The sequence below is a fragment of the Vollenhovia emeryi genome, unplaced genomic scaffold, assembly GCF_000949405.1.
Source record: "Vollenhovia emeryi isolate VEMERY1.0 unplaced genomic scaffold, V.emery_V1.0 DF939306.1, whole genome shotgun sequence".
NCBI lineage: Eukaryota > Metazoa > Arthropoda > Insecta > Hymenoptera > Formicidae > Vollenhovia > Vollenhovia emeryi.
Genome location: NW_011967060.1, coordinates 16052 through 36813, shown reverse-complemented (window position 1 = coordinate 36813; position 20762 = coordinate 16052). Strand labels below are relative to the sequence as shown.

Genomic DNA, 20762 nt, shown 5'->3' with positions numbered 1-20762 from the left:
TCTACACTCTGTTTTTGATATCCATAAGTATCTTCTTTTAAAATCGCGTAGCGCTTATCACTAAGCAGATTGCCTTTTATCCATCCGCAGTCTTCATCTATATCGCAGACCTTTTTCCAACTCTCAAACTCTTCTATCACTTTCAGGGGCAGATTTTTGCAAGTGTATATCCATTTTACAGGATAGTGAAACCCTGGCCCCGTTCTCATGTTGATTTTATTTGATTTGGTTGAAACAAAGGTATTAGCAAACAAGCTATGGCTAAATAATAAAAACAATAGGATAATAGTACTGAACCAAGATCCCAGTGTCACGCACTGGGATGACGTGAGGGATAATGTAACAGACTTATTCATCATAATTCACGATTAGATTGACATAAGATAAAGAGTAAATTAAAAATTGAATAGATCTTTAAATGAAAAATCAATGCCTATAGAAATATTAATGCCTGCTCTTTCACCGACAATGAGCAAAACTGGAGGAAAAATTGTAAAGTGGCATAAAAAAGAACAAGACAAAGTTGAAGTAGGTGACGTCATTGCTGAGATAGAGACTGATAAAGCCATAATGGAGTTTGAATCTGTAGATGAAGGAGTTTTAGCAAAAATTTTAGTAACAGAAGGAACAAGTGGTGTGCCTGTAAATCAACCGATAGCTTTAATGCTGGAAGAAGGAGAAGATGAAAGTGCACTCGGTAACTATGTTTCAACTTCTGCTACCAATATTGAAGCTAAGAAAGAAGTTGAAACCAATCCCTCAGTGCCATCTAGTTCCTCAATGTCATCCAACTCCTCAACATCGTCCAATTTTTCAGTGTCATCGAACTCCTCAATATCATCCAACTCTCCAATGTCATCGAACTCCTCAATGTCATCCCAGTGCGTGACATTGGGATCTAGAAAAGAGGAAGGAACAGAAGGTATAATAAAAATAAGCCCATTAGCTAAGAAAATAGCTCAAAATGAAGGGGTTAATGTGCAGCAATTAAAAGGTACAGGTCCATACGGTCGCATAATTAAGGCTGATGTGTTGGAGTTTTTAGACAGTGGTATACGCACTGAAAGTCCTGAGAAAGATACCATAGTTGAAGTAAGCAACATGCGCCAAGTGATAGCACAGCGCCTGACTGAATCCAAACAGAATGTTCCACATTTTTATTTGACTGTAGACTGCCAGGTTGATAAGTTAATATCGCTCAAAAATGAGATTAACTCAGCAGATGAAAACAATAAAGTAACAATTAATGACTTAATTATAAAAGCTGTGGCTTTTAGCATGAAAAAATTTCCTGATATAAATTCTTCGTGGATAGATAATAAAATACTTAAATACTCGAATGCAGACATTTCAATCGCTGTGGCACTTGAAGATGGGCTAATTACTCCTATAGTCAAAAATGCTGATAAAAAGGGTATTTTATCTATATCAAAAGAAGTGAAAGATTTAGTAAGCAGAGCAAGATCTGGAAAATTAAGGCCAGAAGAATTTCAAGGAGGTGGGTTTACTATTTCCAATTTAGGGATGTTTGGTATAAAAGCTTTCAGTGCTATAATCAACCCACCGCAATCTTGCATTATGGCAGTTGGTGTATCCAAAAAACAACCAATTGTTATGAATGAGAAAATAGAGATAGCAGAAATAATGACAGTAACACTTTCTGTTGACCATAGAGCAGTTGATGGGGCACTCGGAGCAAAATTTTTAAATGCCTTTAAGCGTTATATAGAGAATCCTGTGGCGATGTTTCTTGAGTATTATTAGTATAAAATTAATACCCCTTAGTTTATACTTTTATTAGTTGATAGATTTAGAGGTAAAAATATGACTAATATAAAAATAGAAAAACGCAATATATCTTTTGATGATGCAAAATTAAAATTTTCAAACAACGGACTTCTAACAGATTCTTCGTCCAATGAGTCAATAGACTCTATTGGTAAGAAATTTAAGTATGAAGTAAAACTTCCAGGTGTTATTCACACTACAGCAAGAAAAAATAACGTTGGGGACGGACTTAATGAGTTAAATGCAAGAAAGGAAGCTAATTCTGTTGCTCCAAAGCTTAGCGTTGCAAAAAAGAAGAAAGTGAATCCAGAGTACCATATTACTCCAACTCCTACTCGTTCTGAATACATGATGCAAAAGGAAAGAGAAGCAAAAAAGTCAAACCCTTTTAAGGCACTGATGGAAACTATGCCAGTATACGAAAATGTTGATGATACATTTGAGCAGAATAAAAGAGAAGATGAACTAGAGACTGTAAAATTTCTCAAAACACTAAGCAAGACAGAAAGAGAAAATCTTGGTTTTTCTTCTAAGCAATCAGATGGCAAGGAAGTTCAAAGTCAATCCTTATCTGATGGGGACACATTTCCAGAACTACCAGCATGTGCATACAAGCCAGCACTGTTTCCAAAACCATCAAAAGAGAAAGTAAGAGAAGCTTTGGATAGAATGCGTGAAGCTAGTAATTCCGTAAGTGTTGAAGATGGTGTTAGTCCAGATAGGTTTAAAGTTCGTCCATTCTTATGCAGCGATATAGATGGATACGTAGCTCCTGACAAACGTAATCACAATCTAGAAAGGTGTAAGGTTACACATGATAGTAGTAAACTTGAAGCAAAAATGGAGAGAAAGCATGGATTTCAATCGGATCCAAGTATTAAGCATGTAAAGGCTGATACGGCAACGTGCTCTATTACTAAAGGTAATGATAAAAGAGATATCAGACCTGATGCTTCATATGAACAGCAAGAGCCTTTATCAGATTTATCTAAAGTTAATGTGAAGGAATTAGCAAATAAATTCCGCGGTTAAAATTTCTGCATTAAGGGCACAACTGTACGAACATTATGATACAAGAGACCAAGAAAGATGTCATCCCAGTGCTTGACACTGGGATGACATCATCCATTACTAAAATTACCTGCAGGTGACAATATTCATACACTAAACATCAAAGGCAGGGGTTTTAAAACAAAATGTTCTTTATTTGTTTTATACTTTCTGAATCTTTCTTTTTGAAGGTAGCCTCGAGAGAAATTTTAAGCTTTTCCCATTCTTTTTGACTATTTAGACTCTCAATCTTCTCCAGTGCTTTCTCATGTGATGAATATAATTCCTCATACAAATCAGCATCTACTGACTGTAATATTACTAAAAATGTAAATAAATTCGGATCAAGTAATTCTTCTTTTACATAACATAGCTTAATTTTCTTTACACAGTATTGTATTGCTTTTAATGATAACGAGAAGCTTTCTGCATAAAATATAAAACTATCTATAATTGAACTTTTTGATTTTTTCGGTAATTTAATATTTTCAAATAGTTCTTTTGTAAATTTTTCTATCGGTTGTTTTGGCAAATGTAAAGAGAGGTCAGTAAAAGATTTTAGGTCAAAATTTGGTCCAAGTATTGTACTGATTGCTCTTTGTACATTACTCTTATCTTTACTTACAGAAATAATGAAAACCAGCCCCTCCACATCAAGCATATACTTTATAGATTCCAAAAAATCGACAACGAATTTAGGGCGGCACACATCAAGATTATCCACCATTATATAAATGTTTTTGTCTTTTCTAATTCTATTAACTACCTTTGCCAATTGTGTTTTAAAATCCTTAATGTTTTCTTCTCTTCTTTGAAGAGTATTCAACTCTCTCAGCACAGAACCAATATCTTTCCTATCAGCCTCTTTTGTAGCGTCAAGCAATACGGAAAGCATAGCAAGTGGAGATTTACTGATCAGCTTTCCTAGTGTGTTTAGAGAAAATAGTTCTTGGTTTATGTTCTTGAACTGTTGTATAACGCTTCTTTTTACTTCATACGATGCAAATAAATCTTCAAATAGAAAATTTAAAAAAGAAGGAAGTGGTTGATCCAGTGCATTGATATCCCATGCGCTATAATAAGCTGCAATTTCATTTTGTTGCTTTAGCTCTTTTACCCATTCTTTCAAAAAAAACGTCTTGCCCCATCCATCATATCCTTCTAAAGATATTATTGTAAAAGACCGATCAATTGTTTTAATTATAGTGTTGAATTTACCTGAAAATTGCTTATAGTTTAGACGGTCATTTTCCCAAGCCACCACTTAAAGTGGTGGCGCTATTCCTTTCTTTTTGAATGTTACTAGCGATATAAGTTTTTTTAAGCACATGTCTTATTTTATATTTAACTCATATTCTTGTCTTGAAGTGAGAGCTGCTTTTAACGTTCCTTCATCTAGATAGTCAATTTCTCCGCCCATTGGTATGCCGCAAGCAAGACGTGATATTTTCACATCCAAATTTTTTAGCAATTCAATTATATATTGTGCAGTAACTTGACCTTCTAATGTCGGATTAATTGCAATAATTATCTCTTCAACTTTAGATTTTGTCACTCTTTCCAGAATAGTATCAAGGTTAAGTTCTTTTGGACCTATGCCATTTATCGCAGACAATCTACCCCCCAAAACATGGTATAAACCTGAATATATATTTCCTTTTTCAAACGCCCATAGATCACCTAATTCTTCTACTACACACAGTAACTTAGTGTCACGTTTTGGGTTAGTACAAATAGAACAAGGTGACTTATTATCTAGATTTCCACAAATCTCACATTCTACTATAAGATCTGCTAGCTCTTTAATCAAAGATACAAGTGGTAGCATAACTTTCTCTTTGTTTTGGAGTAGATGTATAACCAACCTGCGTGATGATGATGGTCCTAAACTTGGCAATTTAGAAAAAGCATGAACTAGATTCTTTATGTTAATGTTCATTCAATAAATTCAGAATAGTTCATCAAATGGTAACATCAAACCCTTTGTAAAGAAAGTGGTAAGTTTCTCTTGATCCCACTTTGATTAGCTATAGAAAAAATTTTTTACTCTAATGCAAAAAATTACTTCCGCACACTTAAAGCCTGATTATAATAGACTTCTTGCATAACCAAAACTAAGTAGAAAAAAGGTATAGCTATACCGCCACAGTATCTCTAGATCCCGCTAACAAGCAGCGGGATGACGAATTACTTAACCGTCATGCCGCCACGAACCGTCATTCCGCCGCAGACCGTCATACCGCGATTCATTCGCGGTATCTCATCCGCTAACAAGAGATCCCGCTGCGGGATGACGAATTGCTTAACCGTCATACCGCCACGAACCGTCGTTCCACCGCAGACCGTCATACCGCGATTCATTCGCGGTATCTCATCCGCTAACAAGAGATCCCGCTGCGGGATGACGAATTGCTTAACCGTCATACCGCCACGAACCGTCATTCCGCCGCAGACCGTCATACCGTGATTTATTCACGGTATCTCATCCGCTAACAAGAGATCCCGCTGCGGGATGACGAATTGCTTAACCGTCATACCGCCACGAACCGTCGTTCCACCGCAGACCGTCATACCGCGATTCATTCGCGGTATCTCATCCGCTAACACGTAGCGGGATACTTGACCTTTACAGGGATGACGGTTGTCGTTTAGCTATAAATGTTTAAGAAATTTACTAAGCAGAAAAAAAGGCAAAAGAAACCCCGCGTTAGCTAGTTGTCACTCTCTAATCCTGCAAATTGGCGTACTATACTGTCTTAAACGACTTATAAGCGCGTTTCAGCTTATATAGGTAAAAACCCAGAAATGTTGTGAAGACATAAGGTGCACATAGTGCAAAAAATTAAAAATAAGACGCCAACTACGTTGTTTTCTTGCTGTTTAATCTGCACAGATGAAGATAACTGAATACCTTCACTATCATGATAAGAGGGCTGGCGGAGTTTGTCAAGGGATTTTTGACGAAATGATTTTGAAAGTAAAGAGCGGGAGAAGGGGTTCGAACCCTCGACCTCAACCTTGGCAAGGTTGCGCTCTACCAACTGAGCTACTCCCGCAATTAAATTAACCTAAATTTACTTAATTATAGGCATACACAGCGATTTGTAAACCCCGTGTACACGAAAAATGTGAGAGCCCATAAGTTTGCGTGGTTCCTTCTATGATCTTTTCGTATACTTAAGGCTCGTTTTTGATTATCATGGATTTTCAATTGTGCCAAAAAATGTATTAGTTTTATGGAAATATTTTTATATAAAGACGACTTGCCAGCTAGTTCAATACTAGATGATATAAGGTCTATAGCTGTTGATACCGAGGCAATGGGGTTACTTCATAGCAGAGATAGATTATGCCTTGTGCAGCTCTCTTTTAATGATGGCAACGTTCACTTAGTTCAACTCAAGAACGATTACACAGCGCCAAATTTAAGAAAAATATTAGAGGATAAAAATATAACTAAAATATTTCACTTCGCGCGATTTGATCTGAGCATAATACATTATTACTTGAAAACTTGGGCACTTCCGTGCTATTGCACGAAAATAGCTTCACGGTTAGTTCGCACTTACACAAATAATCATAGCTTAAAAGAATTGTGCTTAGAACTACTTGACACCAAATTAAATAAGCAACAGCAATCTTCTGATTGGGGAAATGAAAATTTGACAGACAAACAAAAAAGTTATGCTGCATCTGACGTTTTGTATCTCCATAAGATAAAGGAAAAGCTAGATTTAATGTTGGAACGTGAAAATAGAAAAGAATTGGCCCAAAAGTGCTTTGAATTTCTTCCTACTCGCATTGAGTTAGACTTAATGGGTTGGGAAAACGTGGATATCTTTAATCATCAGATATAACAATTTGTGAGAAGTTTTTTGTTCGTGCAAGACACTTTAGGGCAATTTTTCAGAAGAATTTAGTTGATTAACTGTTGATTGATGCGCTATATTTTACAAAAATTTAGGTATTTTATGAGTGATGATATTACATTGGTAAATGATCAAAGTTTCAAATCTGAAGTCACTGACTATAAAGGGTTTGTTCTGATAGACTTTTGGGCAGAATGGTGTGGGCCATGTAAAAGTCTAATGCCGCGTATTGAACAGTTGGCTAAAGACAGAAAAGGCAAGATTAAGATCTGCAAGTTCGACATAGATGAAGGGACTGAAGTGCCAAGTAGGTATGGAGTGCAATCTATACCTACTTTAATCATATTTCAAGATGGTAAGGAAATTGCACGCAAAATTGGTGCAACAAATGATTTGCTAAGTTGGGTTGATAGTGAAATAAGCTAATAGACAAATTTGCTTTTGTGTGTATTATAAATATTGATAAAAGGGATTGTAGCTCAGTCGGTTAGAGCATTTCGCTCATAACGAAGTGGTCGTAGGTTCGAGTCCTACCAATCCCACCATTGTGTTGATCTTAGCATGATCGTGACAATGAGAAAACTATAGTATATGAATTATATGTTGATATAATAGGGGGAATAATGGAGTTTACTAAATCTTTGAATAATGAGTTAGATGAGTTGCACTTACTAAATCATCCATTCTACCAATCATGGAATACAGGAAGCTTAAGCTTGCAAGCTTTACAAACCTACGCTAAAGAATATTATCACCACGTTGCTGCGTTTCCTCGTTATATCAGTGGTATACATTTTCTGTGCCCAGATCTAAAAATGCGACAGGTTTTGCTTGGTAATTTGATAGAAGAAGAACAAGGTGATGAAAATCACCCAGAGTTATGGAAACGTTTTGCTGAAGGGCTTGGTGTAACACGGTCTGATCTCCGTAAGGATGCACAGATTAAAGAGACACAGAAGTTAGTTGATGGTTACTTTGATATTGTACGGTCAGACTTTGCTTCCGGTTTGGGTGCACTTTATGCTTATGAACGTCAAACTCCAGAGGTTTCTAAGTCTAAAATTGAAGGTTTAAAAAAACACTATTCAATAAGTGATGAGCGTTCTCTTCAATTTTTTGTAGTTCATATGCATGCTGATGAATGGCATTCTGAGGAATGTGCAAATCTTATTGCAGACTTAAGCGAAGAAGAGCAAGAGAAAGCCATGCAAGGCGCTAAAAAAGGAGCAAAACTCTTGTGGGGTTTTCTTGACGGGATGATGAACGCTAGTGTGTGTCATTAATTGTAAGTAGATTAAACTCAGTGATATTAAAATGCAATGTAATTTTCTTATATCTGACCTGCGGCTTTGGGTTCATTTAGGATGTAGTGCAGAAGAGAAGTTTCATTCTCAATTAGTTAGTGTTAATATTGATTTTACCTTTAAATCCCCCCCTTTAGGACTTACAACTGACCGGCTTGAGGATACTATATGCTACTTGGAGGTAGTTCAGAGTATTCAATCTCTCGTTCAAAGCAAGCAATTCAACTTAATCGAGCATTTAACTCATGATATATACAGGACCATTAATAACTTTGTGATGCAAAAAAAGCATATTATTTCTTCTATAGGCGTAACTATTCACAAAGTTGCACCACCTGTCCCCAGTGTGCATGGAGGTGTTTTCTTTACTTATCGTAATGCGTTGCAAGAATGATTTACATTTCTGTTGGCTCAAATATAGGAAATCGCTTTTCCCATTTACAAAGGGCTGCTCAGTTACTAAAGGAACGCTATTTTAAAGATTTAAAATCTTCGATCATTCTAGAAACTAAGGCAATTTTACCAGATGGTGCACCATCTGGGTGGGATAAGCCATTTCTCAACATGATTGTCTATGGAAGTTGTTCTTCTTCTCCTGAAGAGCTATTAAAAGGCCTAAAACAAATTGAGTGTGATATTGGCCGCCTGCAGGTCTATGAAAAGTGGGCACCTCGCGTTATTGATTTGGATATTTTGTTATGGGATGATCTAACGCTCGATACACCCTACCTTAGAATTCCTCACCCAGAATTGATAAACAGACCATTTTTGCTTCACTTGATGGCAATGCTGAACCCTATGGATAATACTACAATAATCAACAAGACGTTCGGTACTGTTGCTTATGATGTCCCTAACATTCAAGATTGTTTTTTAAAGAGTTTTACGCTTTCACCAGAGTTTGTAGGTATTGTCAATATTACTCCTGATTCATTTTCAGATGGTGGTCTTTATTATGATGCAGATCAAGCAACTAAGCAGGCACTGCAACTGGTATCAGACGGTGCAAGTATAGTTGATCTTGGTGCTCAATCAACAAGACCTGGCTCCTTAATGCAAACTCCAAAAGCAGAATATGCACGCTTAAAACCAGTATTTGATCATCTCAATCAGTATACGAAAGTTGGTGATATTAAAGTCAGCATTGATAGCTTCTGGCCAGACGTTATTTTAAATGTTTTGGAACACTACAACATTGCCTGGGTAAACAATCAGAAGGGAGATCTAGATGATAATACCTTAAAAGCAGTTGCTAGCAGTGGATGTAGCATCGTTATTATGCATTCGCTCTCCATACCACCACATAAGGATAACATTATTCCAGATGACACTAGTACCATAAACCATTGGGCAGAAAGGAACATTAATAGATTACTAGCTCTAGGTTTTGATCAAAGTTCAATAATTATTGATCCTGGTATTGGTTTTGGAAAATCTCTATATCAAAATATCTGGCTTTTACGCAATATAGAAGCATTGCAAAGTTTTGGCTGCAAAGTTCTGGTTGGTCATTCTAGAAAGTCATTTATTTCTTCTTTTTCTACAGAACCTGTCTTTAACCGAGATTTAGAAACAATTGCTTTATCATCTGTATTGCACAATAAGGTTGATTTTCTTCGAGTGCATAATGTGCGTGATCACATGCGATTTTTTGTAGCTCAAGCTGCTTTACAGGAATGAAGATTATCGGAATTATGGCTGTTGATCCCAAGGGGGTGATTGGAATAAATAATGGATTGTCCTGGCATTATCCAAGTGAGTTAGATCACTTTCGTAAGGTGACTTACGGGCAAGTTATTGTTATGGGAAGAAAAACATTTGAAACAATACCACAAAACATATTAAAGCCTATTGTTTTTTCTCGTAACAAATTAAGTCCTTGTTTTAATAAAGGCATAGAATGCACTATTGTTTCTTCTATGCAAGAGTTCTTGTCAATCCAAGGTAATTGGAGTTACCCTCAAATCTTCATTATTGGTGGAGCACAAATAGCGCACCTTTTCTTGGAGTATGATCTAATTTCAGAGTTTATCATAACAGAAATTCACAGACTTTATAAAGGTGATGTATATTTCAACTTAACACTTCTTGATGGATGGTATAAAACCGCTCTTGCTAAAACAAAAGATTATACTATATGTAGGTTAACACGTGATAAAGATGGAAGAAAAAATTGTGAAGCTCATTAAGTCTCTTAATTGTAAATTATGCCAACTGAAACAACAGGCAAGAGGGCTTTATGAGAAACTTTTTGATGTAATAGTATGTATGTTAAAGCAATTTATACCCACCGCATTGAATATGGAGAAGTATTAGAGCAAGTTCTTGACTGCTATGTTTCAGAGTTGCTAAAAGAGGAAGTTGTTCTTGCTATCACATCAAAAATCATTTCCGTTTGTCAAAAACAAGTAGTTTGCAAAACTGCTTGTTCTAAAGAAGAGCTAATCAAAAGAGAAGCTGATGCAATTATTGATGTGGCTCACAGTATCCGTTTAACGATTAAAGATAATATCTTAATTCCATCTGCTGGTATTGATGAATCAAATGGTAATGAGGTGTATATTCTATATCCAAAAGATGTTCAGAAAACAGCTCTATCAATATGGAACTATCTCAAGACAAAACACTGCATAAAACATCTTGGTATTTTGATTACAGATAGTAATGTAACACCTATGCGTCGTGGGGTTACGGGCGTTGCTCTTGGTTGGTGTGGATTTGAACCACTTTATTCCTATATAGGCAAGCCAGATCTTTATAATCAATCACTGCAAGTAACACAAGTCAATCTTCTTGATGCACTGGCAACATCTGCTGTTTTAGTTATGGGAGAAGGGGCAGAGCAAACACCAATGGCAATAATTAGTGGTGCACCAAAGGTTCACTTTCTTACTCGTCCGCCAACTACAAAAGAAGAAAAAAGTGTTAAGATATCTATGAAAAAGGATCTTTACTCTCCTCTCCTCATGGGAGCCCGTTGGTTAAAGAGTTAAAGAGGAACTTAAAAATTTGCTATTAGACTTCTTGCATAACCATATAACACACTTTTATTGGGAATAGAAACAAAAAACTTACTTGACAAACTTTGCCAGGTCCCTTATTGTAATGCCAAGGGTATTTATGACTCAAAACTTGTTTTTGACCTGCAGGCTCAATGACAAAATTCAGTAAAAAACTCAGAGTATTTATTGGCGGATTACATAAAATTATAGCGGCTGCATGTCTTTTTTATTTTTTCTACATTCAGCCAAATCGCGCTTATTTTAAGCGTTAGCACATTATTACAGCGCCACTTACAGTAATATAGGGTCAAAACTCGCCCACGGGGCTTCTTTTGCCTTTTTTTTATTTGGTAAATTTCTTAATATTTATGCTAAAAGAGCCCAAGAGAGGTATCATGCCAGTGCTCCTTTTTTGTCATCCCAGTGCGTGACACTGGGATCTAGTCTTTATTATGCAGTCACTTGGTTGAAATTAAGTCTTCTGGATCCAAGTAGTCAGGGCACTTGGATGACACCATTCTTTTTCCTGGATTCCAGTGTCTGGGCACTGCCGTCATAAAGGAACCAGTGTCAGCTACTTGGATGATACCTTTTTCTACTTACTTTGGGTTATGCAAGAAGTTTACTTACTTTAAAGAACCTCACTTTACGCTGATCTTTGAGTGCTCTTCTGTGGTATTTTGTAAGAGTATAACTTGTGAAATCGTCTTCCCTATAAATCAAAGAGTTACACTGCTTTATATGTGATGCTATCCACTCTGCATAGTCCTGATGATCGGTTGCAATGAATATTTCTCCTGTTATAAGTATTTTTTCTGCTAATAAATTTAAAAATACCATATTAATTAATCGTCTTTTATTGTGACTTCTTTTTGGCCATGGATCTGGAAAGAGGATAAAGAATCTTTCAACACTGTTGTCAGGAAAATTTGCAATCAATTCTCTTGCATCTTCTGTCCATATTAAAATGTTTTTTATGTTTTGTATTTCTATGTTTGTTAGCAAGCGAGAAACCCCCTTTAAGTAGGGCTCACATCCTATAAATAATAGATCAGGTTCATTGAGCACCTGGTAAAGCGTATTTTCACCGTTGCCAAAGCCTATTTCTACCCATATTCTTTTTCGTGAATTTACAATCTTCTCTATAGATTCCTTGCTGTTTTGAATAGAATATTTTTCCAATATTTCATCAACATCCGGTTTTAACCTGGACCTTCTGGAGAATGATCTAATCCACTTGCTATTCTTAAATAGCATATTCTTGATACATATATAATTTTCTCACTATATTTTATATAGCTTAAACAATTCTCGAAATGAATTAACGAAAAATTACTTGTCAATAATTATTAATATTATATAATATATGAGTTCTAATAAAGTTTAAATTAAAGGTCACATTGCATGAATAATAATGATCCAGTTATAAATCTACCGGTTACTATCAGAAAGCTATCATCAAACAAGTTTATAGAAGAGATATGTCAAGGCCAATTTGAGGATCAAGATAATGCCTTGTTTGAAGATTCTTTTGTTAACAAAATTAAAGAAGGAGATGTGGTAGAAGGTGTAATTACAAGAATAAACCCTAACGACGTTGTGGTTGATATTGGTTTAAAGTCTGACGGGAGAATTCTGATCAAGGAACTCGGTTGTAATGATGAGATCATTATTGGCTCGAAAATTAGAGTTTATGTGGAAAGAATTGAAGATTATCATGGTAATGTTGTTCTTAGCCGTGAAAAAGCAATTAGAGACGAGCAATGGAATAAGTTGGAAGAAGATACAGTTACAAGAGCTGAAGTAAGCGGAGTTATTAAACGCTCAATTAAATGTGGTTTTATTGTTGATCTTGGTGACGGAATAAGCTCTTTTTTACCGCTGAGTCATGTGGATTTGAAGCAAGTAAAAGACGCGAAGCACCTTATTGAAACTGAACAAAAGTTCATCGTGCTTAAAATGGATAAGAAGCAAGGTAATATTGTAGTATCAAGAAAGCTGGTGTTAGAAAAATTGCACGCTGGTGAAAAAATTAAATTTTTAGAATCTTTAAATGAAGGCGATATAATAGAAGGAAAAATAAAAAGCATCACTCATTACGGTGTATTTGTCGGTATTCATGAATCAGATGTAGTGGGAGTTATAGATGGATTGCTACATATTACAGATATCTCTTGGAGTAGAGTGAGTCATCCATCTGCAGTTTTTGCTTGTGGCCAGACTATAAAAGTTAAAATCATAAAAATAGATAAGGAAAATGCTAAAATTTCCTTGGGTGTGAAGCAGCTAGAAGATAGCCCTTGGCAAGATGCAGAGTCAAAATATCCAGTTGATAGTGTGCATAAAGGTTATGTAACAAGCATAGAAGATTATGGATTGTTTGTTGAGCTTAGACCTGGAATTGAAGGTTTAGTGCACTCGTCAGAAATAACTTGGGTTAAGAGTAATTTACCAGTTAGTAGTCTCGTAACAAGGGGACAAGAAGTGTATGTAAAAATTCTCAGTATTGACATTGCTAAGAGTAGGATGAGTTTAAGCATGAAAAGGTGTGTAGACAACCCTTGGCAAGTATTTATCAAGAAATATCCTCCTGGTTCTATTGTTTCTGGTGAAGTGAAGAATAATACTGGCTCATACGTATCTATTGCTTTCAATGATTCTGAAATAGATGAGAACGTAGAAGGGACAATATATGTGAAAGATTTAAGTTGGTCTAAAAATAGCTCAGATGAGATAAAGAAGTATAATGTAGGTGATAAAATAGAAGCAAAAGTAATAAGGGCTAACGTGAATCGGGCAAGAATTTATCTTGGAGTAAAACAAATAGAGTATGATCCTCTTGAAGAACTGATAAAGAAAGTTAAGGTAGGCGATAAAATACAGGTTATTGTAGGTAAGAGAGAAGATAATGGACTAGTCGTTGAAGTTGAGAACGATGTAACCCTTCTAATAGATCAAGAGCATTTGCCGGAAAATAAAAAGTTCTCTATATCAGAAAAAATAGAAGTTGAAGTATTGGGTGTTGGAGAATATAACATAGTATTATCTGCTAAGTGATAAGGTTTACTTATTTTGGCTTCATATAAATGGCAACAAAGTCTGATATAATAGCGAGGGTAGCAAAAAGACATCCTTTTTTAGATAAGATTGTTATAGCAGCTATAGTTGATAGATTTTTTGGGATACTTTCAAGCACATTGAAGCATCATAATAGAGTTGAAATTAGGGGGTTTGGTTCTTTTTCAGTTAGAAGTTATAACTTGAAAGAAACAAGCCATTTAATGTTACAGAAGTTTACAAAGAATCAATACTTTAAAACATATTTTCGTAGCAGTAAAAAATTATCTGATTTGATAAATGAATAAAAACTTATACCATAAATAAGATGAAAGTAGGGGTTTGAGTTTATACTGTACGATAGAAATTTTTAGCACCATATGCAAGTAGTAGAAATAATTATACGTAATAACACATACAAAATATCTTGCGAAAGTGGGAAGAAGAGCCATTTATTACGTCTTGCTAATAGTTTTGATAAGCTAGTTGGTTCTGTATCTCAAAAAACTGGAGGTAAGGGTTCGAATGCATTAAATTTCTTACTTGCAGCGCTAATTCTTGAGGATAAAATTTTAGAATTAACAAAGCGGTTGGATGAAGCAAATCAAGAGCGCGAAAAGTATAGAAACGAGAAAAGAATAGAATATATTGAGGTACTAGATAAGGTAAATAAGATTATCACTAATCTTGAGTGCATAAAGGATTAGCTTCAATAAAGCAAGCAATTAAATTGACTATCTGACTATTTAAGCCAGGAGGGAGGTTTGTCTTACGAGTTATGTAACAATATAATTCGTAATCATCAAGATCAACTATTTTTTCGTATTCGGTTAGTTCGCTCAAGGAAAATTTATCAAGATATTTCAATGCGAAATGCCCTAAAAGTATATCGGTTTCTTTGCAACCCCTATGCCAGCTTCTATACATCAATTTTCTTCTGAGTAGTGAGGTATCTGTCATTACAATTAAACTTTTTTTTAATTTAAAAGTTAAATTAAATACTTGTCAAGCGAGGCGCGTTTTAATATACTTAACATTTGTTTAAGATCTAAATGCACAGGTGGAGTTAATTTCGAATTTCATTCATCAGTTTGGCAATGGAATATATTGTTTTTTGTCATTTGCCTTAATCATTTCTGTTATAGTGTTTGTGCATGAATATGGGCATTATGTTGTTGCCAAAGCATGCAAAGTTAAAGTTGAATCTTTTTCTATAGGTTTTGGTCCTGAAATGTTTGGTTTTAACGATAAGTCTGGAACTAGATGGAAATTAAGCGCTGTTCCATTGGGTGGTTATGTTAAAATGTTAGGGGATACTAATGCAGCGAGTGTCCCAGCTGATCAAAAAGAATTAACTGAAGAAGAAAAGTTGTATTCATTTCATACAAAACCGCGGTATAAAAAAGCAGCAGTGATTTTTGCAGGACCCTTTGCAAATATGATACTTGCTGTTATAGCTTTTACAATATTTTTTAGCACGGCAGGTTATTACCGCACTCCACCGGTGATTAGGGATGTAATTGAAGGAAGTGCAGCCAAACAAGCTGGCCTATTACCAGGTGACACTATTACACAAATCAATGAGCATAAAATAAAATACTTTGAAGATATTTCACGTGTGATAATGTCGAACCCCAAGACGAGAATGGAAATTAAATATAGCAGAAATAATGAGGAGCGTAGAACTAGCCTGACTCCATTGACAATTGAGAGTAGAGATGTTTTTGGCAACGTAATAGAAAGAGAAACTATAGGGATTATTTCAGTCAATACATTAAAGCAGTCATCTTTTCTTGGGGCTGTGAGCTTATCAGTCAGTGAAACTTACCACACTATGTGCTTAACGATCAAAGCTATCTTTCAAATTATCATTGGTAAGAGAAGTGCAAGTGAAATAGGTGGACCAATAAAAATTGCAAAATATTCAGGGCAATCAGCCAAAAAAGGATTTATTATGGTTGTGTATCTCATGGCAATTATTTCAGCTAATTTAGCTGCGATTAACTTGCTACCAATTCCGCTACTGGATGGTGGGCATTTATTTCGTTATATTATAGAAGCAGTTATACGTAGAGATTTAAGTTTGAAATATCAAAAATATGAGGCTACCTTTGGTGCTTTCATTTTGTTCTTGCTGATGGCAATTGCAATTTCGAATGATATTAGGAGTCTTTTTTAAAATAAATATGAAAAAGCTATTTTACATACTAATAGTAATTTTTATCTCCTTTCCCGCTCTACTTGTTGCTTTAGAAAATAAGGAAAAAGTACAGATAAGAGATATCAAATGTATTGGCAATGAGCGAGTAAGCAATCAAACAATAGGGTTTTATATAAAGTTAGAACCTGGTAGCTATGTAGACGACGATGATATAGATTCGATTATAAAAGGTTTATATAAAACAAAGTTGTTTGCTAGTGTTAACGCTTATATCGATGATAAAAAAAATTTGGTAATAAAAATTCAAGAAAATCCACTAATTAACAAGGTAATATTAAAGGGTAATAAGTTATTTAACAGCAAAGAGCTGCTAAATAATGTAATTCAGTCAAAATCGCTAACTATTTTCACTGAAACAAAATTGCAAAACGATTTAATGAATTTAATCACTGCTTATAGAAATAACGGTAAGGTTGGTGTTAACGTTGCATATGAGCTGAATAAGCTTGATAGTAATAGGGTCAATCTAATTTTTAAAATAAAAGAAGGTAAAACCTCTAAAATTAAGGATATAAGATTTATAGGCAACAAAAACTTTTCCGAAAATGAGCTGGAGCAAGTTATCAAAAGACATAGTAACGATATATTTAGTAAGTTATTTAGAGCCATTTTTAAAGGCGGAAATCATTATTCACCACAGCATTTATTGATTAACACAGAATTGCTCGATCGTTTTTATTCGTCTAAGGGATATATTCAAAATAATATTCAACCAATTGTTGAGGTTGATAATAACAATCAGATAGAATTGACTTTTTTGATTGACGAAGGACAGCAATATTTGTTTGGAAATAATGAGGTTAATATTGAAACTGAAATTCAGGATTTGAGCCTAAAAAAAGAAATATTGGACTTTATAACAGAGGAAAACGATAAGATATTTAATAGAGTTAAAATTAATAATACAGTAGAAAAAATAAACAAGTATTTAAATGAGAAAGGATATATATTTGCAAAAGTTAATCCAGAGTATGCACAACGTGACAATGTTGTGGATGTAACTTACAAAGTGCTGCCGGGTAAAAAGATTTATATAAATCAAATTACAATTGATGGTAATGATCGCACTTTAGATAAGGTGATCAGAAGTAAGCTAAGTATAGCAGAAGGTGATGCGTACAATATATCTGAGATTCAAAAATCACGTAAAAAACTAATGAGTAGTGATTTTTTTGAAACAGTAAAAGTAAATAGTTATGCAGTTAATGACAATGCAGTAAATCTTGACTTAAATGTTAAAGAAAAAAGAACTGCCTCATTATCTTTAGCAGGAGGTATGTCCTTTCCTGGCGGAGCATTTGTAAAAACTGATTTCACAGATCGTAATTTATTTGGTAGTGGTAAAGAGCTCTCTTTTGCTCTTGAGAAAAATAAATATTCACTTTCTACTAATGTAGAGGTTGTTGAAAATAATTTTAACGATTCTGATACATCACTAGGTGTGGGTGTATTTTATGAAAAACAAGATAAACCACACACTAGCTTCGACAGTTGTGACATGGGATTTTCAACAAAATTATCATACAAAGTTATAGAAAACTTAACTAGTTCTATTCGCTACTCTTACAAGTATAACCGTATACACATGGATAATAAGGGTGGAAAAGACAATGACATCTCTGATATAATAAAGGGGCAAGAAGGTGAACATCAGATTTCATCAGTAGGATACACATTGGCATATAATAAACTGGATAATCTTTATGCTCCAAAAGAAGGATATTTATTGCGTATAAGTCAGGATATTTCAGGATTGGGAGGGAATGTAAACTTCCTAAAATCTGAGTTCTTGTCTTTTTACACGCATCCTATATTAAGTAAAATTGACGATAGCATAATACTACGCTTTAAGATGGCGGCAGGTCATATTTTTTCTTATACCGATGAAGATTTAAACATTGGCCAGCACTTTTTTAAAGGGGGTAATGAGATTAGAGGGTTTGATCTTTCTGGTATAGGACCAAGAGCAATAGACAACAATAAAAGCTCGTTAGGAGGCAAAACTTATCTTAATTTAACACAGCAAGTAGATTTCCCACTACCAAAACTATATGACTATGCTGGTATCAAAGGCTCATTATTTGTTGACTATGCAACACTTTTTGGCTTAGATGATAAAAATGAGAAATATAATGATAGTAAGCTTATAAGAGTGTCACCAGGTTTTGGCTTTTCAATGCCTTCTCCTTTTGGTAGACTTAGATTAGATTTTGGGTTTCCTTTAGTAAAGGAATCTTATGATATAATACCATCACCAAATGTTAAATTTTCTATTGAAGCGGGGATTTGAATGAAATATATACAGTTATTTATATCAGTTATTGCCTTAATTATTTCCTTATTTGTGGGGTATAAGTTTGCAGGATATCAACCTCAGAACACAAAGGCTGCAATTATCGATAGTGACAAAGTCATCAATGAATCTCTTGCTCTGCAAAATATACAACAACAAATAAAGGAGCAGAATTCTAGATTACAACAAGAATTTGAAAGTGAGTTAGAAAAACTTAAGCCATCAAAAGAAGAATTTGAACTTTTGTCAGAAGAAGCAAAAAAGGAAAAGACAGAACAGTTTAATAAGCATACTGTAAATGCTAGAGATGCTTACGCTAAAAAAATGTTGTATTTAGAAGAAAGTTATAGAGATGCAGTAGAGAGTGTTTTTAATAAGATAAAAGAAGTTGCTAAAAAAACGGCAGAAAAAGACAACATAGATTTGGTACTATTTATTTCAAAAAAGGACCAAGTTTTATACTCTATGGATAAAGTTGATTTATCGGATATGGTATTAAACAATATAAACAAGGAAATACCTGAATTTGCTTTAAAAGGCATTGAATAGACTTATGCAATTTAATATCAGTGATATTATAAAAATATTACCACATTCTTATCCGTTCCTCTTAGTAGATAGGGTTATAGAATGCGACCCTGGCAAAAGTATAAAAGCAATCAAAAATGTGACTTTCAATGAGCCATTTTTTATTGGTCATTTTCCTGGTCATCCAATAATGCCAGGAGTCTTGATAATTGAATCTCTAGCTCAAGCATCTGCTATATGTGTTCTTGGTAAAGAAACAATAGAAAATAAAGTTGTTTACTTGAGATCCATTGAAAATGCAAAATTCAGAAAGCTAGTTACTCCAGGGGACACATTGATTCTTCAAGCTAACATTCAAAGTGTGTGTTTAGGTGTACACAAATTTAGGTGTATTGCATCTGTTAGCGAAGAAAAAGTTGCAGAAGCAACAATCTCAGCAGTACTGCAAAATAAATAAAATCTTCATCTGTAAGAAACAGCATGTACACTTTATAGTATAGCAATGAAGCTGAATTTCAAAATCTCATTTTCGAATCTATATACTCGTGATGGATTAATAAAATTAGATGAGGCATTTTTGAATTATATCAAATCATGTGATGAGAGCTTGTTTTGTTCATTAATTGAAGCAAGAGAAAAAGCAGCTTCTTCTTCGATGTCATCTCAGTGCCACCCCCCGTCATCCCAGTGTCACCCCCCGTCATCCCAGTGTCGAGCACTGGGATCTAGAAAACAAGAAGGACGGATCCCAGTGTCAGCTACTGGGATGACAGATGGTTGTAATAGTCAGTTAATAATAGACCTTTCGTATTTACTTGATGAATTTATTGCAAAACTTTTCAACATTAAAAAAGAAATAGAAGAGCTAAAGAAAAAACATAATGACTTTGCTGTGATATATAAATGCAAAAGGTTATTTGTCCAACGCTACGCATTGAAGAAATACATTAATGTGGCGAATATAGATATTACTAACAAACTAAGTCATTTTCTCACTTTGCCAACAACAGAAAAAAATTTTGCCGAGCAGGTGATGCGTTGGTTTGAAGATAAAGAAAATCACAAAGAAGAAATAGAACTTGCGGCACAATATGCAGTGTGGAGAGTAAAAAATAAACAGAGTATATTATTCAGTATTCATAAAAAAATCGACCACGAAAACCTCATACCATTTTCTAAAAAAGAAGTAGACAAAGCTGAAGTGCTGTATTCAAATGAAGTAAAAAGACGATATGGTTTTGATCTAACAAGCAAAAAGGTGAGTTTGAATAAAGCATTAGATAACGCTCACTACTGCATATTCTGTCATAAGCAAAATAAGGACAGCTGCTCAAAGGGGCTAATTAATAACGACAATACTTTTAAACAGTCCCCACTAAAAGTTGAGCTGCATGGCTGTCCACTAGAACAGAAAATATCGGAAATGAATCTGGTGAAAAGCGAAGGTTACAGCATAGCAAGCCTTGCAATTGTGATGATAGATAACCCATTATGTGCGGCTACTGGGCACAGAATATGCAATGACTGCATGAACTCGTGCATATATCAGAAACAAGAACCCGTGAATGTGCCAATGATTGAAACAAGGATTTTGGATGATGTGCTTAGTTTACCGTACGGATTTGAAATATATTCTCTGCTCAGCCGTTG

General features: G+C 34.8%; 2 protein-coding genes and 2 non-coding genes across 4 annotated transcripts; 3 read left to right on the top strand and 1 right to left on the bottom strand.

Moving 5' to 3' along the window:
- Positions 1 to 468: 468 nt before the first annotated feature.
- LOC105558852 (dihydrolipoyllysine-residue acetyltransferase component of pyruvate dehydrogenase complex, mitochondrial-like) lies at positions 469 to 1764 on the top strand. The gene has a single exon (XM_012006773.1). The coding sequence runs from the start codon at positions 469 to 471 to the stop codon at positions 1762 to 1764; it is 1296 nt and encodes a 431-aa protein (XP_011862163.1).
- A 4057-nt stretch (positions 1765 to 5821) lies between these two features.
- Positions 5822 to 5894, bottom strand: Trnag-gcc. The gene has a single exon. It is a non-coding gene; the product is annotated as a tRNA-Gly (tRNA).
- A 1281-nt stretch (positions 5895 to 7175) lies between these two features.
- Trnam-cau lies at positions 7176 to 7249 on the top strand. The gene has a single exon. It is a non-coding gene; the product is annotated as a tRNA-Met (tRNA).
- Positions 7250 to 12417: 5168 nt separating this feature from the next.
- LOC105558851 lies at positions 12418 to 14070 on the top strand. Its single transcript, XM_012006772.1, has one exon. It carries the CDS (start codon positions 12418 to 12420, stop codon positions 14068 to 14070), a length of 1653 nt encoding a protein of 550 aa, XP_011862162.1.
- The last annotated feature ends 6692 nt before the right edge of the window (positions 14071 to 20762 follow it).